The sequence below is a fragment of the Venturia canescens genome, chromosome 5, assembly GCF_019457755.1.
Source record: "Venturia canescens isolate UGA chromosome 5, ASM1945775v1, whole genome shotgun sequence".
In the NCBI taxonomy this organism is placed as follows: domain Eukaryota; kingdom Metazoa; phylum Arthropoda; class Insecta; order Hymenoptera; family Ichneumonidae; genus Venturia; species Venturia canescens.
Window position 1 is genome coordinate 10,471,453 of NC_057425.1, and position 27,230 is coordinate 10,498,682.

General features: G+C 41.1%; 1 protein-coding gene across 6 annotated transcripts in view; it reads right to left on the bottom strand.

The window, feature by feature from the left end:
• Positions 1–26,645, bottom strand: part of CadN (Cadherin-N) — a 108,096-nt gene extending 81,451 nt beyond the window's left edge. For 5 of the 6 annotated variants that reach the window (XM_043420812.1, XM_043420811.1, XM_043420810.1 and 2 more), the window contains exons 1-2: positions 25,969–26,645; positions 4–1,446 (exon numbers count right to left, since the gene is read on the bottom strand). In XM_043420812.1, coding sequence (XP_043276747.1) covers positions 4–1,381 — 1,378 coding nt within the window. In that variant the 5' untranslated portion in view covers positions 1,382–1,446; positions 25,969–26,645. Of the gene's footprint in view, positions 1–3; positions 1,447–25,968 lie in introns of those variants that run through there. The other variant, XM_043420814.1, reaches the window with a different exon arrangement.
• Positions 26,646–27,230: the final 585 nt, after the last annotated feature.

Here is a 27,230-nt window from a genome sequence, read left to right on the forward strand (position 1 = left end):
TACCTGCGCTCCCGCCGGCGTTGGTGATGGTGACCCAAAAATCGATGGTTTTTTCGTCCCCAAGTTCTTCGTAATCCCATTTGCGTTTAACAGTAACAGATCCGTTGGATGCGACATTGACCCAAGGATTGTCATCCCTAATTCTGTAAGTTTCTCTCTCGGCATCTTTTTCCAAAGAGAAAGCAATTTTGTTCTCAACGTCGCCGTCCGATTCGAGAAAATCGACTTTCATGGTCGGTCTGACGGCGCGGGTGACGCGTCTTTTCTGGATCCGGTGGACCTCGGGTTCAGGGGCAGGAAGAATGATCGGTTCGGTAGTGAGAAACCGGACGGTAACGCGAGCTGGTTTCTCGGACTTGAGACTATAAGAGGTTCGTAGGTCGTGAGCTTCAACGAAAACTTCGATCTCGCTGTCCTCGGTGAGGGTCGCGTCGGGCTCACCGGCGAGCAACAGTTCGCCCGTTTGGGGCACGATGATGAGAAGATTCGTCGGCGTCGTTATCTTGTAAGCGACTTTGTCACCGTCCGCATCTTTGGCGACGACACGGCCAATGGTCTCAAATCTCTTCCACCTCGGGGCCAAATCTCGCTCGAGAGTATCCACGTTCTCCGGTCGCATTTCAAAGCTGTACTCGATTTGCTGAAATATTGGACGGTTGTCATTCTCGTCGAGGATTCGAACGATCCCACTGATCTTGGCGGTACTCAAAAAATTCGCGTCAGTTGCATTCACGACGACTTTGTAGGCGGCCTTCGTTTCTCTGTCGAGCGGACGGGAGGTGACCACGACTACGGATTGATCGGGTCTCTCGAGGATCAAATGGTAGACTCCCAAATTTCCTGTCGTTTCCATCAGAGCGAAGGGCAGTTCACCCGTCTCGTCCGGCAATATCGAGTAGTGGACAGGATAATTGCCGAACGCATTGAATATCGGGAATCCATTGATTCTCGTTCCAGCTGGAGAATTTTCACTGATGCTACCCTCGCCCAAATTCTCATGGGAAAAGGACAACATGTTTCCACGATTTATAACGTGCACGTGAAGGTTATGCGTTTCCGTCCTGTTTGCCAACTCTCGTAACACTATTAAATTCACGGGCCTATTCACCAACGGCGCTATGTCCGATGTCGTCATCACCATTCCATCATCCAATATCGTAAAGTATTTCGAAAAACCCGTCTCCAATAAACGATAAGACGAGGCTTCCATCGAGCCTGGACCAAATTTCATAACCTCGAAACCCGGATACACATCGTGCGGCAATACCGCCCTTTCACCCGATGTCCTCACCACACTTTGCGTCAGTGACAGCAATATTATTACAGGAACAAACCATCTTAAATTCCCTCTCCCATCGACCACGGTACTTTTGCGCCCCATCGTGCGCCAGGATCCTCGCGAATTTTGCACTTTTACTAAAGCATGAGGAAGCTAGCTCCTCATTCCTGCAACATTCAACACCATTTGCTCTTGTTAATTCTTCACGATTATTCCAAAGCTGATTAATCACTTTAATCGTGTTGGGTGGGCCTCGATACGTCAAGTAACCAAATTGTGGAACGCGGTCGATATTTTGAAATTTTTTAACTTGTCATATCAGGTTGGAGAAAAATAAGTAATTTGAAATTCTTATGTTTCATCGAATATTTAGCATATTACGTGCGTTTAACAGAGAATGCAATTTTTACAGATCATACGAGTGTCAAAAGTTCGTATTTTCAAAGTCAAAATGGAGAGTAGCTGTTTTTTGTAGGCAGACCAGAATATAGAGTAGCAAAAATCAAAAGCGAATATTTCGAGCCTATAAAACTTGGATATGCAGAATAGCGAAGGCTCGAAAAGGCGAAAGTCAAAATGGCGATGTTTGAAATTGGAGATCACCAGATTGAGTAAGTGAGTGAATTAGACGCGTATATTTTCAGCTCCGTTGCGTTTCTTTATTTGGATCGGTCGACTTTCTAACGTTTGACCATTTTCACCCTTCGACTTTCTGGTGTTTCAGTATTTCAACCTCAGTAATATTTGGTCTTTCGTTATGATATTATCGAAATTTTGAATATTCGCAGTATTGCTGATTGTAGTAATTAATGAATCGAAACAGTGATAGTCGAATTTTAAAATCGATATTTTAGTCGTCGCTCTATGGGCAATTGTCACATTCCATTTTCGATGTAAACGTGCTTCAAATCTTGAAGTTTCTATTTCATTTATTTTTGACATTAAAAGCTCTAGTCCAATTGATCTGTCTCCATATTGTCATTCGAAGTTTATAAACTTGAGATTTTAGCTGTTCGAAATTTTAGTCATTCTAACACTTTATCCCCACCCGTCATTTCCCATACTTTTATTCTTATTCGCAATCGTTCTATTTTGGATCAGAGCTGAAATTAATGAGATTTCCAGTAATTTTGCAAATACTGGAATATGGCGTTAGAGTGAAATCACTGAATTTTCACCGTCAGCTAGAGCTGAAGAGTTGGAGCGAGGGATTCATTAAATTTGCATTGCGCTTAATTTCGTATAAAATTTTCATCACCGTATACCAGTTTACAAAAATGAATTTTTCCACAATTCTGCATGAGATTCGGAGTGAAATAGCGAGCACGAAAATGAGATGTCAAAAAATAGAGAGGGTGTTAATTCCTGGTGAGAAAATGGGCAGTATGGATTTAAGTATAATTCATGAATAAGAGAATAATGAGATTGTGTGCGAGAGAGAAGCGGGTTGTGTTTGAGTCTGGCGGTAAGGCAGCACCGGAAACAAGACCCGTCGCTTACGAATTCGCTATTGTTATTTAGTAACCCTCCGTTTCATTTGATTCCATTCTCGCATTTCGAGCTTCACGATGAAGGAGGAGAGATATCGTGATACATAAGAGAGCGTGCAGTGAGAACAAGATGGAAGAAGAGCGAGCGAATGAAAGGGAGGTTAGAAGACCGGATGTGAGCTCACCCGCAGCTCGTTTAAGCTCCCTTTAGTCCTCGACGACGCCAACAACGAAAGACGAAATAAAAATAAAAGAGTTTTAATAATCGTCATAATCGGATGACGCAGAACTACAAGTGGAAAGGGCGATCAAGAATGAAGAATAAAAAGTACTCTTGTTTTATCCTCGTACTTAAAAGATGCGGGGCTGCATAACAATGCGAACCTTAACTTTTATTTTTTTCTGTTTTTCAAGACATTCAAGGAAAGAGAGAAACGGTAATCCGATACTCAAATCGCTCTCTTTCTCTTGGAACACACCAGTGATATTAAGTAACTTTGTCAACCGTCTTGGGACCCGCTTGAAAAACGATACATTGACTCAATGCGACTGGGCACTCACTTTCTCCCCTGCTGCGTCGTATCTAATGCTCTTTGTGCACAATGCTTTTTCTCGCGAAAGACTCTCGTATTCGTAATATGAATTTTTTAAATGTATATCATTCAACAAAATGCCTCACATTTCTGCAAGAAACGACAAAATTTTCGTTCCATGAAAACATTTTACGGTTTAAGAAAAACATTTTCTTAAGAAAGTCTTGAAATTTACACGGAGTTTTAATGGGTAATCGACTCACGAGCATAACAAATTTTAAAGGATTCGTCTTTATTGGTTATTTAGATAAACGTGTTTGAATATGAAGAAAAATGCACAGGAATATAGAGACCATGCTTAAAAAATTGTTTATCTTTACACGTAACGAATGAACGCTTCTTACCAAGTTTATGCAAAAGTACACAATAACAACGGAGCATATAATGAAGGTCTGGGAAAAAATTCAAAACTGATTGTCTTATTAGTAATATAAAGATTAAACGAAATAGGTAATGAGCACTCGCATAACCTCACACTCGCTTATTTCGGCATTTTGTTTCTCCTTGGGCTTGGCCCATTCCTGTCATAGCCTTCTGTCTTTTTATTACTACTCTTTTATTGATCCATTTCCCGTTGCGTTTTCTCTTTGCTCTCTCTAAAGCGATTTTTGACATAAAAGACTATAGTATTTTAGCCAGGGACGAATGAAATTTTGGGCTCAGTCAGTGATGAATCCCCGTTTAATTAATGGCTCGTAATTTCATTCGCCAAAAGATATATGTTGGAAAAATGCATGTACAATTTCGAATTATTAACTCTGACATCATTTTAGAGTGATTGTATCTTTAATTAGGAAATAAAAATCGACCCAATTAAGAAACCCAAAAAATACGATCGTACGGGTACGATCTACCTTGACAAAAAACATTTTCAAAATCGGACCGAAGACATTTATTTCTGGTCAAATTTGCCAACACTCATGAGGATATTCGAGTTGTAAACCTTCTAGAACGAATATGAAAAAAAAACATAAGAATTTAGGGATTTGAGGACCGACCAGATGCAACGTGAAAATTGTCGCAACCGTACGAAAAGAGGGATTACGACGAAGAAGCGTCGTGTCTACACTAACAATGCTTCAGGCATATAATACATCCTCGATGACATATATCACTAATCCGAAATTTATGAAGAAAAAAAGAATAACGAAGTAAAGTGTGTAGCAGCTGCACACGCGACAAATCGAACTGTTTGAACTTAGTGAGAAAAATCGTTGGAGTTGGCCGAAATGTATCGACGGGAATAAATGTAGCGAGAGTTAATAGGATTAGGTCACGGTGCGTCGCTTTGTGTACGTGGCAAAACTTGCGTTACATTCGCCCGTTGAGCGCAATAAAGGGAGGAAGAACATGTGGCGTGTGTGATCTTTTTAACCAGACATGAAAGGCCTCGCAGTCACCAATCCTCATATACGCGTGTGTACATAGGTATACGCTTCGCAAACAATTAAAAGGGTGTGAATCACACAATTTATGGTCGAAGTCTATTCCAGTTACGTCCTCCTCTTAAAGCCAATACGTTTATTTTACGTATGTGGTTAAATATACACTCTGATTTTGACCCGAGGCTTCAACTTTTCGTAAAAATTTATTTGAGCACTTTTTTCAGCCACCTTCGCGATGGTGCATTTGCATTTTTTCGGAAACCATAATTTTTTTGAATACTGCAATAAGTACATTATTATTGCGAATTTGAGTCAATCAAGATTTTAATTGTTAAAGATTTTTGATTATTAATGCTCCCTCCGGCGTTTATTTTCCATAAGAATCCCATAAGAATTTCCATTCCTTTATTTTTCATAAAAATTTTCAAATTGAAACCGACAACTCAATTTTCTAAATTATTTTGAATGAAGGACGTTTTTTCTTGATCCATTTCTCTTTGTGTTTTCCCTTTGCCCCCTCAAATGCGATTTTTTACATAAAAAACTGGTATTTTCGCTAGGTATGAATGAAATTTCGGGTTCTGTCAGTGATGGATCCCCGTTCAACTAATAGCTTGGAATTTCATTCGCCAAAAGATGAGTTGAAAAAATTTCTTTACAATTTTGAATTAATAACTCTGACATTAATTCAGAGTGATAATATCTTTAATTAGGAAGTAAAAATCGATCTAATTTAGACACCCATAAAATACGATCCTTCGGGCATGATCTACCTTAATAATTTTCTCAATGAAACATTCTGACGTATGTTGTTTTGAAATCTTCGTGAATATGCTTCTGCAGTTCGATGCTTTAAGGGGCCAAGGCCACTCTGGAGGGACGAAAATCTTTATACACCCAAGTATTTTCAAGCGGTATTGGGGAACCCATTAATATTCTGCGCACAGTTTTCTTTATTGAACTACGAAAAAAAGGGTTTTGTTGAATTAATAAAAAAGAATGGCTACACAGCATTTTGCCAGGCACCTTTTTCCCGGGAGGGTCCACGCAGTCGAGAACGAATCCCATACGACTTTTATCATAGAATAAAAAACCAATTTTTCCAATTCTATCAAATTATAGCTGGAGTGGATTAACAAAAAAACTATGGAGTGAAACTCAAATTGTATTATTATTATTTTAATAATCTCCGCCAATTTTCTTCATTTCATTGATAATTCAATGAGGGACCGTTGACCAAATTTCGGTTCGTATATATGCACAGCGATTCTATAAAATATCACGATTGTTTCTGGTTTTTAGTATAGCCCAGGAAAATTTGTATAAACCATTTTTAAAAAATACAAAACTATTTGAAGCGGTTCATACCGTTGATTGAATTTAAAAACCTCGATAACACTTTGAGTGCTTCAGAAAATTGTAGAATTTACCAGGCGTCTGCGCATGAGAAAAGTTTTTTTATCGCAGTTATAGTACATTTGAAAAAATGAGAAAAAACTTGGTATGGTAGGATATAAAAATGAAACAATGTTCTAGAAAACACTTTTCACCAAGTTTCATGCTTCCTTTTTAAATCTCCTTTCAAACTTGGCACCGGGCCGTATTACTCGATATCATTTCAACATAAAAAAAAGCAACGAAAATATTAATGATACCCGAACTTTTCAGGTATTTTCTTCCTCTTTCCAACATTTGGACGAAAATAACAGCGTACTTAAGCGTCTCGGTCGCTAGAGCATAACGAGTTAATGCCTTGTTCCAGGGCCAATATTCCAGAACTCTGTATTTCCGGTACTTCCGGTAAACACCGAGCAGGAGAGAGACCGAGAGCGAACAGTCCATCGCAATACCGGAAGTCACTTCCTACGAGGGACAAGTGCACAATTCAGCCTACACCTACTTCCTATACTACCTGCATTTATCTGCGTACATATACGTACAGAGGCACGTAACGATTATTTGGGAAATTCGATAATCCGTGCAATCTCGCATCCGATCAAAAAGCGTGTTTTTGCGCCCGAGTCATGCGGAATTTAAGCAATTTTTTCGAAAAAGGTCCTTCATTATTGGGAACGGACTCATATTCATAAAAATTTCATCGAAACATGTGAAATTCCGTGTCGTTGGATTCCAAGTTTTTCGTCCTGGATTTCTTCAATTGATTTTCCAATATTTCCAAACATTTTACAACTGACATCGTTCGCCAAATCGTCAGACCGAAATAAACCAAAGAATGGCAAACACGATCGTGTTACACTCATCTAAAATTCAAATTTCAATTGAAAGGAAATCGATGGCTCTTTGAATCAAGAACCTTCAAGAACTGATGTTAGCCAAGAACGGATGTGGTTGTAAAAATTTGAGAATGGAAGCAATTTATTTTAATTGTGCTCACTCAGAGATTTATCTCTCAGGAATTTTACTAGGATCAGGCTAACTCCACGAACTCCAATTCGTAGTTTCCTCTAGTTCATTTTTCCACAACTATTTAACAAGTAATGAAGGCTTGCAGGGGGCTATCGTGGAGACTTCCTGAGGGAAATTATCGAGCCGGAGTACCAGGAGGTCGTAACATTTGGTTTTGTTTTCTTTAATGGCGTTTTCGGTATTCGAGGAATCGTTGCTAAGAACGCGGGCTATTGATTGCTGCTCGCGCTACAAAAGTCTTATATTTTCTTCGCCCCTGATTTTATGTTTCAGGTGTTGAGTGATTTCTGGGACGAAGTTCTCGACGAAGTTCTCGACGAACCGTCGCAAGAGAGGGGAAGCTTATTCCAGTTATTTGACACAGAAAAGTATTTTTTCACTTTCTGTTGAAGGAAACTGACAAGATTGAATGGACGGTTTTAGTCTCGAAAATTAATTTGTTATTTTGGGCAACATGAGTTTTAATGTTATTCCACCTTTTAATATTTTCATCAGCGCGTAAAATTTTCATCGAAATTCACATCCGGTAACGACAAATTCTTGAAAATATGAAAAATTTTATGTTTTTGTTCCAATTAATAATTGTTTGTCAGAATATTAATGAAGCTGCATGAATATACACATGCGATGTATATGCGTGCGAAACGATGGCGACGAATTCAAGGGTAACCATGTGAAAAGGGGCCCGCACAGGCATCAAGAGGGAGGGAGTTGAGGGGGACGATTGATTGATAGGGATTGGGGTGGGTTCGTATTTGTCGCTCGTAAAGAATCACCATATACGAATATGCCCGACGAGAGGTCATGGGACCATTTTAACAATTTGCATGACTCAATATGAGTTCTCATCATCACGGAAATTGAGTATGACTCGTTCTCGTCTCCTCGCCCATATACATTACAACGAATTAATGGAATTATCAAGTTCGTTCGCCTGTGGACATTGGTGTTTTCCATAACGCAATGAGACCTCACGAGTTTAGGCTTAGACCTACGAGAAATATTCTTTCCGACAACCAAAAACTTTCGTTGTCATTTATCAGTTCTCTCAAATAAAAAAAAAAAAAAAAAAAAAAACAAAAAAAAACAGCAACTTTTATTATTGGGCAATTAAAAAAATGGGAAAGTCCAAGCTGAACTCGAATGATCATTTCTGTTGTTTTACGGTTATTATTCATTCGTCGCTCTTCAATTTGAGGGTTTTTTTTTTCATTGCTTAATGAGATCCGCAAAAAAAACGAACAGAAAAATACGTTGTTTGCGAGGAGACCTGAATTAAATCTCGAAAACATTTTGAAAATATTGGAGTCGTGAAAAAATAATGAAATTGGAAGCTATCAATGCTTACGTCCACGTAAGAAGGCTAGCTGATCCATTGCTTTCTCAGGCCGGTATAGGTTCCCACTTCGTCCTCCTCCCCTCTTTTGTATATAATGAGAATATGGCATTTCGCGTTCTTTTCCCCGTGAAGGAGCCCGATATATCGTGACCTATTTTCATTCGTGCTATTTTTTTTGTAAGGTTTATTATACAAGAGCGAGCACCCAGGTATTTCGGGTCTCTGCGATTTGGCAGTTTTATCGATTCCCAGGCTGCAATGCTCTGAAAAGCAGAGTACACTGCAGCGAAAACGACTGACTGGAATTCGACGTAGAAATTCAAAAAATCCGGTCCATTTCTCACTTTTTCTTATCCATGAGCCGAATTCCCCTTCACGAAACCGATTTCATTCCAATTCTCGTTTTCTATTCCAAATTAAAGTTGATGAATATGCAGATTTTATGGGAGACAGCTTGGAAGCATATCCACAATTGGGTTCCCAGAAGATTCAGCAAATCGAAGTTTCTTCGTTTTAATTAAAAGATTCAAATTCATCCAATTACTATTGATTTTTATCATAATTTTGAACCTCTCGTTCCGAATATTCCAAAAAAACGTTCATTTTTGTTACCAAAATAGGGAAGAGGACGGTTTGATTTTATTGAAAAAAATAGAGGGACACTTTTGTATGACAGCTTAAATACGAATTAGTTGAAAACACGAGTCGAATCGGTTCTCATGTGATACCGTTTGTATATAGAGTTGAATCGAAAATATCCACGGTTTTTCGAAGGAAAAAAAAAACAAATAAAATATTCATTCGTATGATTCCTTTTCCAATGTGAAAGTGGGATCAAATGCTTCATATATTATGTATGTGTATGACGAGTAAAGTCAAGAATAAGAAAGCTCCTTGGGAGCCTCCAGTCGGTCGACATAGTCCAGTCACGATGAAAGGGGTTAATCAGGGGTTACGCGGCGGATTAGCCAAGCTGAGAGCTCTCCCAACGTCGTGAGAGATTAAAAAGAAAAAAAAAAACAAGCACAAAAAATGTAACTGAAAAGGAGAGCGACGCTCAAAGCTTTTCGTTCTTTTGTGTCCCGAAGCAAAAGTACCAATTCATGATAAATTTATCGAGTATTACGAACAGTTACGATGCCATATATATTCATTTGAGAATACCAATTATTACGAAAATTCACAATATTAAGGTAGCTCCATTATCACGTTTGTGTAATATTTTACTTTTTAATGTTTTCGTTTGAGTGAACGAAAGTTTTGTTCATTTCGAACTTCATTGCTGATTCCAATAATCGAGTCTCTCCGCATATATGAATATTTAGTTTGTGTTTCCAAAGAGAATTTAATCATCAACAATTTTCAGAACGTCATTGCGTATTTTTTGAATTTTTGTATAAGGACTTTTCAAGATGTAAAACTATTTATTTTACTCCAGTGGAAGATCGTTGACAGTGAGAATTAAATTCGAAAAATTACCGTCCAGTAACGATAGCGCAGCGACGAGCTGCGATCCGTGATATTATGATGGGGAAAAATTGAATTTTTTTATACATTAAATAATATTCATTGTCCAAAGTAGGAACTTCTACCGAAGCGTGTCTAAAAGTGTGTCTGAAACGAATGTTTGTGCCCGGATGCGGCGATAATAGGGACATGGCAGGGGCACGTTGTCGCTATGTCGGCCAATTTCGCCATTGTTTTTATATGCTCAGCCCTTCGTCGAATTGTGTAAATCACAGATTTAGTGTGCTATGAAATTCGTAAGCGAGTGATCGATACCTACATTAAGGCAAAGACCGTAAAATTTACCAAACGTTATGTAAATTTTGGTATAAGTACCATAAATTTAACTATCTGCAATATCGACTATTAAAAAACTGAAAATTCCGCAAAGTATTAAAAACTTTACAGTCCGTTACAGGAATTAATTGTTTTTCGTTAACTTGTCCCCGCAGTCAAACACATTCGCTAAATTCAACAGCGAATTTCGAACTAAATATCACCCTTCAATTCTCTCCGCGTGTTTATTCAGAATTTCTATTAATATTTCGTATTACATCATTATGCGAGTAATAGCACATACATGACGAAGTCGTTAATGGCAGATTAAGAGGAAGGTGAAGGCTGAACGTTATCTCGTGTCGTGCAACATATCGACAACAAGTCCGCGGGCGATTCTCTCGACGGTCAGGTCAGACGCGAGATAACCGAGCGATATGAGCCCCCTCGTGCTCTGTTAGTCTCCGAGAGAAAGAGGGGAGTTTATTCCGGTTCGGTGCGCGGATGCTGCGCTTATCGGGAATCGATTGAGCAATCTCATCGTCGTAATAACTGCCACGGAAGGATGAATTTGTTTAGATATATGCATGGAGGTATTGTTGAAAGCGTGGATTATAAAATGTAAGCTCAATTTCTGTTGGCTATCAATTAAAAAGATCAAAGTATGTAGCTCAAAACGAAATAAAGATTTGGAGCGTTCAAACGAACTTCGTTTCTTCTCGTGCGCAGTTTTTTTGCATCGAAACGCTTTACACCCAATTCGCTTTCTGAAGTAGAGGAACGCGGCGGTCTTTAGAAATAGGGAGAGAGCGCGAGGGAGGGAGGCGAAGGGGAAGCGGAGCGATATGCAGGTACAGTGAATTCCTCGAGCTCGTAAAATATTTGGAGCTCTCGAGTCGCTGGATGAGGACGTACTCGCTCGACGCGAAGAGGGGCGAGCCCATCATTCGGTCTTTTGACGCAAGGGGAGGCCGCGAAAGAAGCCCCAACGACGAATAAAGAAAAACGAGAGAAGACGAGAGATTTTTTCTCCTTTTTGTGCTCTCGCAACGCGTTTTTTTTGCTTTCTCTCTTTTTCAAGAAGCGTGAAAGAGACGAAAATGGCGAGGGTGCCGTGCGCTGAGAAACCCCCGCGGAGTTGCGCTATAGTCGCCCGCTGCGAGTCACCAGGAGGGAGAACATCGAGACGAGGGTAAAAATCCGAGGGTGTAGGCGAAACGCCAACGTGTGTCCTGCCCGCCTTGCCGACAGACACGAAATACGCCTGGTACAGGACTTTCCACGAAAATTTTCACGATTCTTCACTTCCGTATTCGCCAGCAATAAAGTAACACAAAAATTAACTACATTTATGTTCATCGTTTTTTTAAGAATTTTTCCAGACACTTTTTTCAGACTCGTTTTTCGTGGTGATTTAGGACTCGTTTATGTTGCTCCTGCAACTTGTCTGTAACTGCTCTCTTCCAGCAATAAAGTAACACAAAAATTAACTACATTTATGTTCACCGTTTTTTTAAGAATTTTTCCAGACACATTTTTCAGACTCGTTTTTCGTGGTGATTTAGGACTCGTTTATGTTGCTCCTGCAACTTGTCTGTAACTACTCTCTTTTGTGTTACATACCCCATGGTGTCTTTCGACCCCATAGGGTCCAGCATACCCCATGGGATGAAGCGTCTGCCGCAATTCTTCGATCAAAGTACACTCTGTGCCATAAAAATAAGTGTTTACATCTCCATTATTTTGGCTTTATGTCCAACAGTAACGTCGCGATTCGTGTACCTACGCCCACACCCATCTACTTTTTCAAAAATTGTGGTCATTTGCCCCTTAAACGATTTTCAGTACAATTGAAGAATCTCATTGAAACGAGCCTCGATTGTTTGGAGCAGTCGGGTTGATTTCATCCGGAAAAACCACAATGCCACTCGACTCTACTTTCCGAGCATTGTCAACGAAAACTGTGACGAAAATGGGTATCGTCATTGTACAACGAAACAGCAGTTCGAAAATTTTTTTAATTTCACGCTCCTCTTTTCCAAACTTTCACGACAACTTCAGTGATGACGAAGCAATTATCGTTTACAGATTCTCACATAGGTACGGTTCAAGTACGCGAATAAAACAGACTCGTTTTGTATAGTGAGGAATATATTATTTTTCAAGAATTTTTCAAGTATTCAGGCACCGGTTACAAGCAGCATAGTATTTTTTGAATTTTCCAATTTTTCATCCCTTCAATTCTAAACAGCTTTATATGTGCATAGCAAAAAGTGATGCACGTCAGAATTATATTTCGTTTTGATTTCGTTTCATTTTACCATAGAAATAATTTTTTTTTTCAGGATTGCTCGAGCATACCATGTAAATATTTGAAGTGACTGAGAACATCTTTGACTATGCTTAAAGAGGAAAACACTCTCGAGTCTTTTGAATGAAAGGTATGAGTATTGGCCTTTTAACTATGGTCGATAGAACAGTTTTTATTACTGCTCTTCGAATCAATGCCGCAATCCAGTACGTAAATACTGTCCTCGAGATACCATAAATATTCTTGGTACTTTCCTCTGGAATTTTCGGCCTCGTTTTCTCCGTGCACAATGGAACGGTGGTTCGAAAATGCCGAAATATTTCGCGAAAAATTCCACCACGAAAACGCAGAGGAAAACGATTTCTCCGTTCCGTGAAACAACGATCGAACTGTCGAGCGAATATTTAACTCTGGAAGCAGTGATTATTTTTTCAGCAAACTGCTTTTATGTGCTGAGCTGCCTGGGCAAAACGTGTACTGGGAGTGCGAAAAAAAAAGTAGTATTCCTATGGGATCCTTGGCTACTTGGGAGCTGAATCAGGAAGGGATGAGGGGGTGCGAAGGAGGAAAGTTGGCGATTGAGAGAAAAGCCAAGAGACGAAAAGAGCGGAGTGTAGCCGTGGTTTGGGTTGACGCTGCCCCTGCTGAGGGTGTGCGTACAGTCGTGACGGGATTTTCTACCCTTGCTGTACTACCCCCACGTCAATCGATACCGGTTCCATGCGCCCCACCGACCCCGTCCCCCCTTCTTATACTATTCGTTTTATTCGCATGTCCGTGACGTGAAAATACGCTGTCTGAACCCACACGTAGACAAAGTCTATATTAAGACACGTTTTTAGTTCTGGCTCTTACGATTGTTACTACTTTTACTACCACGATTCGAGTATAACTATTTTTCGTCGTTCCATATTGCATCCTCGTAATGCCATTGCGAGAATGTTCCATTCAATGTCGCTCTATTGTGACGCCCCTGCTTGTTGTACACTCGGAAGGTCTTAAAAGTTGCGCTGCTCTTGGCGAAATTATATTTGCCGAAATGTATCGACGCCTAAATGGCTTCGAGCGCGCAAATTTCGCGATGTCATTCTTCAACAATGCTACATTCCGATGGGCGATTCAATCGGAGTTTTACAACGAACGAATATTTTGTGATCAGTATGAATTGAATTTTTCAATTTCTGATGCAAAAAAATGTGGAATTTTTTGGTTGGAATTCATCAAAATGGCAAAAGCTATTCAGGTCTGTTTCGCATTCGTAGCGATGATAATTATGGGACTGTATTTTAACGAAATTTCGGCTGGTTTCGAAAATCGAAGCACTTGAATTGAATAGGGAAAAATTTGAAAGAAGGACGCACATAACTAGGTCAGAATATTGTGAATTAATGTACCGTCGTAAAAGATGAAAACGATGAAAAATCGTTGTTGTTTTTTCGTACTTTGGACTTCCGTTAGTCCGGGGTTGAGGTCACATTCGGGTGCGAGGGGCGCGATTTCCGTCAATGGGAAATGGGAAGAGTGTAAAGGGCAGGAGTGGAGAGATTGCACCTACAGATTAAAATCCATGAGTGGCTCGTACGCAAAGCGAGCACGTAGTACCAACGTTGTACGGCCCTCGTTGAGGGACAAAAGAGTCTCCTTATAATCGCGAAACTCTTTGGTACACGAGAGATGAAGGACTTTTGCATGACTGAGGGAAGAGGCAAAGAGAAAGAAAGAGACAGAGGGAGAGGGACGGGGCGTCGCAGCAGGGACAAGATGAGAGCCACCTAGGAAGTATTCAGTATCGCATATACAGCTTTTCAGAACACACCCAAGAGCCTCGAGGATCTAGCAATAAGGCTTTCTGTCTCTCCATTTCCTCCCTTCCCCTGTCCTCCTTCTACACTCCCCCCGCCTTATCTCTTGCTCTCTCTCCTTCTCTTTTTCTCCTTGGACCCTTTACATTTTGTACCATCGACACCATATGGCTCGGCCAAGTTCATAATGCCTCGCTGAATATGTAAACGGCCAACTCGAGGGACACTTTCTTCATTAGCAATGACGAGACCAGAGATGACGACATATACGTATAGTGTGCAGGTTAAATCGACCTCTAGCATCAGCTGAAAGCATTTTTACGCCATGAATTCTTACTGGCTATCCTCTGACCTCTCAATCCTCTCGTTCCTCCATCCTCTCCTCTCGCTATCTCATTTCCGCTCGTTCCCAATCGTACATGTCTCTATCAGTTTCAATTCCCCATGGCCCTCTCTCGACGCCTTTTATTTTACAGTATCTCGCGACCATTGGCCCAGGTCACGTTCCGCACTGCATCTTCGCACCACCTTAAAACCTCTCTCACCGTTTGACCAGAGAACTTTTGTATTCAAACTTAATTACTATCAACGAACCCGATGATTTCACCTTCCTCTTTGTATAGGCAAGTTGATCGTCACTTATCGCTTGTGTGCAGACGATTTTTCTGCGTATTTCTCTGGGCTGGACTTTCACTTTGTTAGTTTTCGTATCGTTAAAGTTACTGTTTATTTTCCATACTTTTGTGCACGTAGGTTCACAACTTCATGAGCTACGGAAGGTCCGGAATATAAGAAAAGCTACAAGAAACTACTTATCCGACGTAAAGAGACTTGATAAAAACTTTTCAAACATGAAAAACGCAGTAAACGAATCCATGTTCAAAGGTATTCTTAAGTCTGAGCGCCTCGGACGTTCTTTTTCATCGAATTCAACGAATCGTACGACATCCGACTCTTACTAACTTTACAAGAATATCATTCAGACTTTGAAGTACTAAATTCTCGAAAATGTCCGTCTCCTTTTTATTCCCCGCGGGCGCTTTGTATTCTCGTGAATCAAATCACGCGAGCATAATTAGACGCGCATGATTCTCTTTCGAAACTGATAAAAGCAACTTTCCGTCGGGGCTTGTTTTATCAAATTGTTTCAACTTTATCCTGCTAACTTTGACGTTGACATTTCCGTAACGAAGAAAGTAAGGGAAGCACAACTCGGGCGATAAAAACGAGAAGGGAACAAAGCGAATCCATGAGCAGTATTTTTCGATGTGAGAGAAAAAAACGTATGCCTTGAGCAAATCTTGGAAAGAAAAAGGTGCAGGAATTCTCAACGGAATGACTCCTCAGGATCGCGAAGACTTTGAGGAGTCCACGACGTAGAGAAAAACAGTATGGAGGAGAAAGAGCGAGGAAAAAAGGAGAGAAACACAGCCCCGGATAGCCTTGTACGAGAGTTCAAGACTTCAAGACGCAACCTCGTCACCCCCATGCTCTCCTGTCTGAACAGGGTGTCACAAAAGTTCAATCTCTTCATTGTGTAAAATATATTTCAAGCTCTTGGAAGATCAAAGTTTTGTTACAGAATTCTGTCCCCTACATCGCCGGTATTGTGTTAATTGATCGAACATTCCTCCGACGTCCTCGTGCAGAAATAGTGAGCTGCGAACGTAAGGGATTACGTTCGGATTTATCCACAGCGCCAAAACGGTCAACGGATGTATTTCCCCCACTTTACGAGGGGTTTTATTGACCCACGGGATCGAAGGTTTAGAATTGAATTTAGTATCCGATTTACGGTACATCGAATAGAAAAACTGTTGGAGACTTTTCTTTTGAGAGTTGTACACGCCTGAAAAAATCGAGCAGTGAAGTTCCGATGCTATTTTACGGACACTCTATACAGAGTTCGTAGATGCTGAGATTGCACGAGGCAAAAGGTCTTTCGGCTAAATTCTCTGTGTATCTACAACGACGAAGAGTACCGAGAGTCGACGTAAACTCCTCGGCAACGCCAAATAACTTTGGTCCGTAAGAAAAGTCTCTTTCACCCATAAGCTGCCGCGGAGGAAGACAGACGAGAAGTAGGAGAAACTTTTTGACAGCGAAAAAACATCGCGTAATCCGTTCACTAAGAATTCCCAGCAGTGAAGAAAGAGACGTAACAAACCCGAACAATTCCTGTCAACGCAGAGACTTTCATGATCATCCTTTGACTACGACCTCTCAAAGGCCCGAGAAAACTCTTCGTCATAAGAAAAACCATCGTCGCTTGATTGCTTATCGATGTCTTTGAGCGATGACAAATAAAAAGAGAAAATAATCTTGAACCAAGGTTCCTATTGAATTTGAGGAGTTCTCAACCAATCAGAAACCTGCAGGTTCGTGCGCATTGAGAGTATTTTTTTGACTGATATTCGATAAGTCGTTAACGCACGTTGTTAAGGGGTCTGCCCTAATTAGACGGGCAAAAAGAAGAGACTATTTTCACGAATGTTTTTGAACGGTATAAATATAAATATGGATGTAAAAAGTGTTGGGCCTAAAAAATAAACTCACAACATTTTTTTAATCTTTATTTTACTCAATTTTCGTGCAAAAAAATGGGGGAGAAGAAGATGGGTGCGTGCGCTGTTGATGAAATTCCTGAAATGGATGGAGAAAAAAAAATTGGTCTTAGATTCAGTAGGTAAATGGCTATAGTGCATGTCATACGATTTTTTCAAAAATTACAAGACGACAGCCATTTTTCCAAAAACTACGAAAAAGCACGTTTCTTTCATCGTTTTTTGCAAAAAAAAAAAATATATATTTCCACTAAAATTTTCAAAATTCTTATGACATGCGCCATAGCTATAATCATAAAAAACAAGTGGTAAAATTTTGGTAAGGACCGGTCGAATTGATTCGGAAATTTCATCAACGAGCCGTTGAAAAACGTAGTTTTGAGAAAAGCGCGTTTAAACAAAGGCAATTACACGGTATCGCACCGCGCGGTGCGTTCAGACAGCCAAGTAAACGTCGCTCAAAAGTGCACTTGGATTGCTCAGATCTTTATAAAATTTCAGTATCATACTTTTAAAAATGTACACTTCCGAAAAGTACAATAAAAAAATCGATTTTCTGAAAATTCTACTTAGGGTAAACTCCTTAATAGGTAAAGCTCTGAGAATATTATTGAAGTGAGTTGTGTCATGCGAGGAACCATCAAAGATTTCGTTGAACCCCCGATACAATAACCACATTGTTATAGTGACATGAAAAAATAATATTTCTCATATCGATACACACAAATCAGAAGCAAGTTTGAAAATATGAGAAAATTCATCACAGTGAAGTTTCCACAGGATATTCACACGAACCAAAAGTGTTTGGTCACATCCCCCATGAGGCAGCAGAAAACAATGATTTTTCTGATTTCTCTAAACACAATCTGACCATCCGCATCACATCCCAATGATATTTCCCTCCTGCTTCCCCCTTCGCTGCCTCCAACATATTTTTCTATGACGATTGGTTTCCCTTTGCAGTCCTCGGAGCATGAATTCTTAGCGAGCATTCAGTTCAATGGTGAGAGAGAAAGAAAGAAAATAAGAAATGCCAAAACCTGATGAACAACGTCAATATTAAACTCAATGAAAAGCCCATAAACTTATTTTCATTTCCCCTTTCAACGTATCCCAGGCTTAGAAACTTTTATCTCATCAAGACCAATTGTATTCTCTCTCCGCATCACCGCGACTTCTCCAACGTTGAAACCGTCATTTTCTATTCAATTCTTCTGAAATTTCAAAACTTTTTCATTCGTCATAGGTCGACGCGGTGTGCAATCTCCAGATACGAGGGAACTCATTCGCACGAGAACTGCTCGGAAAGCGTGAATTCTGCGGCAAGAGAATCGATCTGTTCCGCCACCGGCACCACAGCATCTTCACTCGCGTACGCGCTCTCTCCCCTCTCGTTCTCTCTCTCTACGCAGCATCACTCGCATGTGTGCAATTCTCCTTCTCTCTCTCTCTCTCTCTCTCTCTACTTATCGTTACCGCTGTCTCCCCTCCTCTCTCTCTCTCTCTCTCTCCTCCTGCGCTCTCGCTGGTAGACCGACGAAGAGGAGCCTGCAAATGTTAAAGACCCTGGCTCGAGACTGTGCTCAACTCACTTCCCCTTCGTGGAAAATACGATGTCTGGCTCCGAAGTCGTTTCTAGGCAGTAGTAGCCATCCGAAGAGAGGAAGAGGGAGATGAGAAGAGTACGCAGAGCCAACGGACCAGAATCCGCATCACAAACTTGGAACCCGGACACGTGCACGCCACCCGTGTCCGTTCTATTACCCTCATCCACCCTTCTTGCCCTTTTCCCTCGAACTCGCGCCCCAGCGGCGGAACCAATGCTTGTGTTTAGCGAACGTTTACTTCGTGCACATGCGGGGCACTGTGGGGGAAAAAAAGTTACCATGAATCAATAGAAGCATGTGTAAATGTGTGCGAGTTCCAGACGTAGGTCATTTTTTAAATATTTATCGGAGCTCGGGGTGACGAATGAAGATATTAATGATGTGATCCAGTGACTACTCGAGCCACGTCGAAGTCTCTCGAGTTCATTGCAAAATCCAACTTCTCTATAATTAATTCAACGTTTGTGATATGATTTACGGGTACGACTGACCCGAATTCTCTAAGATAAACTGCCCGTGGAATGCAAATCATCGCTAATGTCATGCATTTCGGAAATAACCAGGTTTTCCGGTTCACAATCCCTAGATGAATGGATTTGAATAAATTTCCCTCAGGAATAAGAGGTCTGGGTTCCCTCTTCACCAATCTGTACATCGATAACTTCGTTTTTTCCAAACACGTGCGAAATCTTATTTCAGAACTCTGATCACGCGTCTGAACACATCGGACGGACTGTCAAACCAACCAATCTACCCGACAGACAGTTGCATGCACCGGGGTGTTTCGTGTCGACTTCCAATTCCATGCGAATCAACGTGAATTCAGATTGACATCCATACGTTCAGTGTTTCGCTACATTCAATGATTGCTTTTTTCTTCCATTTTCATTTTCTTTTTTTTTCGTTCTTGTTATCAGTCCCATCGTCACGTGTCGAGTATGCAATTGTTCAGGGAATCAAACGTGAATTTCAACACTATTAAGCACGGTTTATACACAATACGAGGCAGGAGGGAGACAAAACAGTTTAGAAGTGAAGAAGCTTTCATCAGAACCACGCGCCCATATGTCTACATCGCTAGTCTTTGAACGTGCATAGTTTCGTACAACGCCATGGATCGAAACTATCTGCTGCGAAAAGGGCATAACAGGTTACCCAAGAAAATATTGCTTTTGTAATAATTCATGAACTTCGTCATTTATCACGTACACTTTTTCTTCGTCTATCGATTTTTATTTATCGAAAAAACTATCATGCTTCCTTGACAAGACTACGACCCTCAAAATTCCACAATATTGCGAAGAGCCTGTAAAAGTTGAATGGAAGTTAAAAGAAAAGAAATAAATCTTGCACCAAAAACAACCGATGCAGCGTTTGTACTCAATACCTGCTTTCCAATATTCAGAATAAATTTGATTCTCGATTCGGAGTCAAAGTTTGACAAGGTACACTGAGAACGAGATTTTGTTGAAACATTCAAAATTCTGTTGCCTGAATCAAATAAAATGGTCGAATGCGTCGGACAAAATATTGTGAACGATAATGCAATATAATTTGTTGATGTGGTAAATAAATGTTTGTTTCAATTACGAAGAACTTAACGAGTATGTAGTGAACGAATAAATTTATTTTTCTGCGAAGACATTTTTCACATTCCTATAATCGATATTAAGTCAGTTAACTAACTGTACTGACCTTTTTAGCAGTTTCGTTCTCTTGTTCAGACGAAAGATTTGTATGTTTTTAACGAAGCATTGTACACCAAAAAAATATTCTGTTTGTCTCTGAGAATCCGAATGACTAAACATGTTTTTGCTTTCTAAGAAAAATCATTGTGTACATGACAAAATATACTTTCGTAGGGAACGATTTTTTCGTTCTTTCAATAGCACGAATAATTTAAATCGGAATATTTGGAGGTCCAAAAGCTTCGTCAGCGGATTAAATATCCTGAGAAATCAACCAAATATCGATAGTTAAAGCAACAAGATGTTTTGTTTGAGCCGTTTTCTCAAGAAACAATAAAAAATCTGTGCACCTCAACTGCGGCGTAAGAACTACAAATAATCAATGCTTGAATCAACAAAATTTAGTTTTCAGTGTCACACCATCGATGGTTCAAGTTCTGGGCCAAAAAATTCGGAATTTCTTAAGCAGTCTGCATTGACGTGAGTCAGGCTTGCCTGTACCGACATGTATAACAAATTGTATACGTCGATGCCAACGAACCTCGACGCGTCTAGAGTTTCAATTATTCCAGTGAGGAAGAATCGATTTCACGACTACTCAAACCCACGATAGAATTTCTACTCTCCTCTCCATTCGCTCTCTTTCTCACTTATTCTGCTTTCTCGCTCATTGTCTGCTTGCTCATCTCTATATTTGTTTCTCCCTGCTGCCTCACTTCATCTTTGTCTCACAATTTGTGCAGACTACGCGACATAATACGTCGTGCCAAGTACCAGCAGGGCTGGTTAATGCATCGATGCATAAGTAACCAGCACGTAGAACTAAACGATTTTCCCTCTATTTGGAAACTCGTAGTATTGATTCGACTTAAATTTATCCCCGAGCTTCCATCTTTATTTCCGTCTGTCTATCTCTCTCCATTCACCTCCCTCTCTCCGTCGTCTGCTCGCCTGCTCCCTCCTGCGAGTATAAACTATAGTATTGACGCGAAAAGGTCGAGAGTACACGACCCCACGATCTCGTGGAACGAAATACCTCGGAACCTTCATACTTTTTTCGACACCCTTGTGTCTGTGAACTCGTATCAAATTTTACATGTGTGCGGATATCTATCGATGTGGTTTTTGAAATAAAAACAAAATGCAATATTGTATCTCGTCCGTAACTTGAAAGCTTAATCCGTTTGTAAACTGGAAACAAAAAATCCTTTCGAGAGTCGAATGTTCGTTTATCTGGGACAACATTTTCCTATTTTTCTTTATTTAAAATTTTTTTTTTTACTCTGTGCGGGTAGAGACTTTTTTTTACTCGTTTATACTCTGAGCGTCGCATACGTGTTGTCGACAAATCGAAAATTTAATCATTTATCTCATGGAAGTGACTTTGTTTTCGGAGAATTTCGTTCGTTCGACTTTTTCTATAGAATTACACGATTCCCATTGGTTCGTGAAATGATAGTATGAAAAAATGATTCGACAGAATGCCGGCTGAAACGTGCCGGTGGATAATTGAAAAATTGAAGAATTGTAAACGCTCGATGTTGCAGAACAAGACAAAAGCGTGGCTCATTTTCAGTTATAATTATTTATTTGGAGAACGACCGTAGAGATTTGGTGAAAAAAATTGAGAGCATTTTTAAAGCGACTAAGGTGAAACGGCGGAGCGTTAAATTCGTCGTGAGTTTAGTGGCAATTGAATTGGAGATTAAGGCCCTTTGTTGGGAGGTTCGTTGGAATCTGATTCCGTAGAGTTGAGAAACAGATCGTCGACAATGCGCTCACCGACATGAAGATTAATCAGAAGGAGTTGTGATTGCGTATAATTTTCGGGGTAGCCTTCTTCATGAGGAGGAGCTATGGAAAAACTTTTTGTTCGCCTTTGCCATAGCGAGGAAAGAGAGCCTACCATACCTAAGCCACACGAGAGTTCGAGCAAAATCAATAAGAGCAGAGTTCACTTCAGTGCCACTTTCCAACCTCGTTGTCCGAGATCTTTCCACGAAGTCTCGACTACACTTCACGATCGAATATGCCACATAGCAATTCACTCGAGCCCTTTTCCCTTTGACCCCGTTCCACTTTTGCCAAAAACAATTGAAGGGAGTAATTATTCTTTTTGCCCTTTGTCCGGATAGATGAAAAAAAATTCTCATCTAAACGACGATATGACGTGACCTCTCTCTCCCTGTCTCTCCTTTTTTTCTCTCTCTCGCTCTCCCCACTTGACGCTTTGACCCTGCGATTTTTCGTCAGACTATAAAAATAATTATCACGTTAGAAAACAGAGGGTGATCGATAGTCCATTATTTATTCAAAAACGTCGTGTATACAGAGGAAATGTGCTCTAGCAAATGGAGAATTTTATATTGAATCCGGCTACATAGTAAAGCAATAGTCATGCTTTCTCCAATATTAATGGTTTCCTATCCCCTGATGTTTTCCTCGCGAAACATTTTTTTCCTCCAGTCGGAAATAGTTTTGTGGAATAGTCATGTCTGCATCAGTACTCTTCCTACCTGAATCTCGCTAACACTAACTCGGACTGTCCTTTCTAAGATTTACATGAGCTTTGGACTATAAGCCGTTCGTAACGTAGAACGTGAAGATGTTGTTTGGCAGAAACGAATATCGATCTCTTTTGCAATTAAGGCTTCGTAAAAATTCTAAATAGATGTATATTCTTATTAATTTTAATAAAGGTACAATGTCGCAATCTTGACTTTGCTCCCGATTTAAGGAATTCATTCAACAGTTGAGCAAATTGACAATGGTCAAATTTGTTGAATATAGAATTCTATGAGAAAACCAGAATCAGAAAATTTATCCAAAAGACTAATTATCACTTGAACTAGAACGATTTGCGAAAAATTACCAAAATAAAGCAACCCTTTACGGTGTCGAATATACTATGCAGTTTCATGCACGAATGTTCTTACTCGTGTTTTCAGCTATGGAAAACAGCGACGTTGAAGTTTGCAACGTTCGAGTCCAACGAAATGAACGAAAAAAATATTTGTACTCGAGCAACTTTTTATTTCGCGAATCATTGGTGTAGGTTGAAAAACTATGAATTGAAAATTCGGCAGGTAACAAAATTGAAGATTTACTGGAATTATTCGAGAGTGTTTTTACATAATTTCGTTGGACTCCAACGTTGCAAGCTTCAGCGCCGTGAAAAATAACTGAAGATTAACGCTCGAAGCAGTCTAAGGTATTTCTTTCACGAATATTCTACAAATAACTGATTTTTAATTACAGTAAAATAACAGTGCATGTGAATAGATTGGGGAAATTTAAGGTTACCAAACATTTAGTAAAGAATTAAAACTGTGATGATGATGGAGATTCCATCATCACCACATTTCTATTCAATTATTTATATACTGAATAATTCTAAATTCCTGATACAATGTGTCTCACAGATAGAAAAAAATGTAAGGAATCCATAGCGACGATAAAAAAGGCTACCGAATGCTCAAAAGAGATATTAGCGACAAAGGTAGGAAAAATGTCGCAGAAGCAGAAGCTTTTCCTACCCAACCGCGTTTTCTCAGAGGTTAGGAACGAGTCCAAATTTCGGTGTCCCAATTTGCTCCACCAAAAAATACGTTCGTACTACAGGAATACCTTAAAAAAATGAGGATCGTTCGAAAGGATCGATTTTGAAAAAATCCGCATTCCTCCACACTCGAAATAAAATCCAAAAACATTGAAAAAATTCCACGAATTATTATCGATCGAGGGAAGACCGAGTGTGTGGGTTTATATGACGTGTAATTGATCTCTCCAGCTGAGATGTTTCCGAGGCTTTTGGATCGTTCGAAGGAATCGATGTCTATCTCATCAGAGAAACCGTAACTGGGTAATTCGATATATATCGATCTTGTCTCGGGCTTAGCAAGCTTGACATCCGGACTGACGTACTTCCTCTCGATCTCTTCCTCTCTTCCCCCCCATTTTTTTGCTCCCTCGTTCCCTCTTTTTTTCTCTTATACTCTCACACACACACACACACACACACACACACACACACACACACACACACACACACACACACACACACACACACACACACACATTTGACACTGGAAAAAGGTGAGCTGCGGGAGGCGCGGTCGGGAAACGGCCTAGTCGGGCACACGACACTCACACTCATGTGCATTGACACACAGACACGGGATATACGAAAGTAGGTATAATACACGGCGCACCTGCTCGCTTCGCCTGCTGGCGTATATAACCAGCCGCGTCCGCTTCTCGCCCCCGGGGGAGTATGCGTGAGTGTGTGTAGGTGGCAGAGCGAGAGAGAGAGAGAGAGAGAAAAAGGGAAAGAGAGAGAGAGACGTATGTGCGGGTGAAACGCCGGGCGTCGTCGCGGACAAACTCGCGCGCGCGCGTTTCTCGACGAGGGCTAACTGTCACCGCGAAACCCCACGAGGAATCAACCCCGCGAACCCTATTGTAGTACATCCAAAGGTGTACTCTTTTCATCCATAACGCAATGTCTGTATACATTTATTTATGATCCTATTTTTCATTTGTTCTTAGATTTTTTTGTTGGTTCATGTTACGTTCAATGACGCAGGGGTTTGTAGTAATATGTTCAGTCTCATTATTTTGAGATTCTGGAAAAAACTGTATTGATATTTAGGTGAAGATTGAAGGGAGTGGAACAGGCGATTCTTTTATGGACGATATTTCAACGAGGAAGCAACTATTCTGACACGGTTGTGAGGAAATTTAAGTATGTCATTTTGAAACGTTTGTTTGTGTACGAATTTCTGATGGTTGCGGACGATTGTTCATGAATTTTCGTCAACAATAAACATTTGTACTGAGAAACTTTCTGAAATGATTGAACTAATAGGGCTTTTCGAGTTTGTAGAAAAAAAGTAAAGGACACTAAATTCTTTAGCTGTCACACGAAAGAAACGGAAGCATCGCAAGTGCATGTTTTATTTGCCAACCCAACGATTTTGTCTCCCAATGCAGAATGCTCTGTTCGTTCCCCCATTCAGCCAATCATTAATGATCGCAGGCCGTTTTTCTCTTGATGTAATATATCCCCGCGCTGATATTGCGCCGAGTAACGGATGCGCATATCTTGTGGGATACGTTAAGATCCGCGAGCCGAAAGCCCCGAAATAGCCGCACCGGGATGTTGCCCCGTTTCGGAATTTATTCGTTCGCTCAACGAACGAGATGCGAATTTCGTGAAGCAGCATGCGCTATGTAGATGGAATGAAAAAGGAGGAATAGTGAAAAAGAGACCGCCGGAGGGGTGGGTGAAACATCTGGAGGTCATAGTGGGACGTGGAGGTCAAGATTTTGAATCCGTCTTGCTCGCTCGTGACGTTTGTGCGTGCGTGCACGCTGCGCGAAAAAAGGTGCTCGGAAAAACGACGGGGAAGGAAACGAGCAGGGGGAGGAAAACCGCGAAGCGGTACGTGGAGGAAGAAAAAAATGAAGACACGATAAAATAGGGGACGAGAGCGCGAAAATGGTGCTGAAAGAGCCTCGCCGTTTCGGTATGTTTATCCCGATAAATGTGGATGATTTAAGGACACAGGCAGCGAATGGTCCAGCGAGCTTCTGCTAGGATGATAAGGCCTGCTGGGGTGAGTTTTTGGAAACGCGGCGTACCGGAGTTATCTCGTCGCGTATAAAGGGAGGTAGCAGATAACGCGTAGAGTCAACGTACCTTCGTAGCCGGCGAGCTTTCGGGACGTCGCGCGTACACCGAGAATTCGATCGTGCAGCTTCCCTGGCTCGATCTTCAACGAGAGTTTGTTAAAATATCCTTTTATCCAGAATAATCCAGTGAGAATATCTCGCCCGTGCGTACAATCACTAGCTACAAATTCTCTAATTCCCGAGATCCTCAAACTCGTTGGTGCGCTTGCGAATAATGTTAAAACATCGAAGAACAGTATTCGAGGAAAAAACCTCCGCACCCGTGCACTTGTCAGGAGATACGCGAAGCACTGGCCGGACGATGGAACTCCGTCAAATAAATGTGAAGGCCCGAACAACCCGTTGGGGGGTGTTGGAGATCTCGTTACTGTTTTGGGCCAATCTTTGAACTTTCTCGCGTCGATTTATCCTCGCAATTTCTCTCACTCTCCCGTCCACTCGTATAATATAGTGCGGTCGATACGCGGAAGGGGTGTTTGTCGTCCTCGTCCACGTCTTCGTCGTCGTACTGCGCGAAGATATTGCTCGGGAGAAGGAGAGGGAAAGACTGAGCGAGCGCGGGCGGCTGTGTGCGAGAGAGAGCCTCGGAAGGGCGCAAGTGTGCGAGAGGGATGGAAACAGAGTTCGGCGTTCGTACGCGAGTGAGCGCTCTTCGGAGCGAGCAGCGACTACGGAGTTGTCGCGGCTGTGGGGCGAGGACCACTACCTAAACGAGCCTCCCGGATCGTTGGATAAAACTCCGACGAGGCTCTTCCATCTGGCGTGCCAACTCCCCTCCAACTCCGCTCCACATGTGTGTACAGACGTGTGCGTACCTACACGTACACTCCGTTTGCCGCCCTCTCTTTTTCACTGCTATACCGTGAGTTCCCCCTCTTCGATTGAACCTACGGACCCCACTTTTCAGCCGCTCGTACACGTACGAACCACCCACCCTGCGCGAGCAGCCCTTACTTGGGTTTCCACAGGACAGTTTCCCCGTGGCGCCATCCCCGGCTGTCATGCGCGAGCGCGAGCGCCCCGCATGCGATTTCACCTCGACGGATGAACCTCCGTGGGTACACATGTCCATCTCTGGGAGTGAGTAAGTAACTTTTATGTTTATGTATTATATATTTGTAAAACGAGCGCAACGTAATAAGAGTTTATTTAGTGCTAACCGATGTCCCATTGCCTACGGCTCCATTCGCTCCGTTTCGGATTACCGTCTCTCTATTTTCTCACATTTCAGAAGTGGACGAAGTTCGTTGCATTTTTCTAGGTCACTAT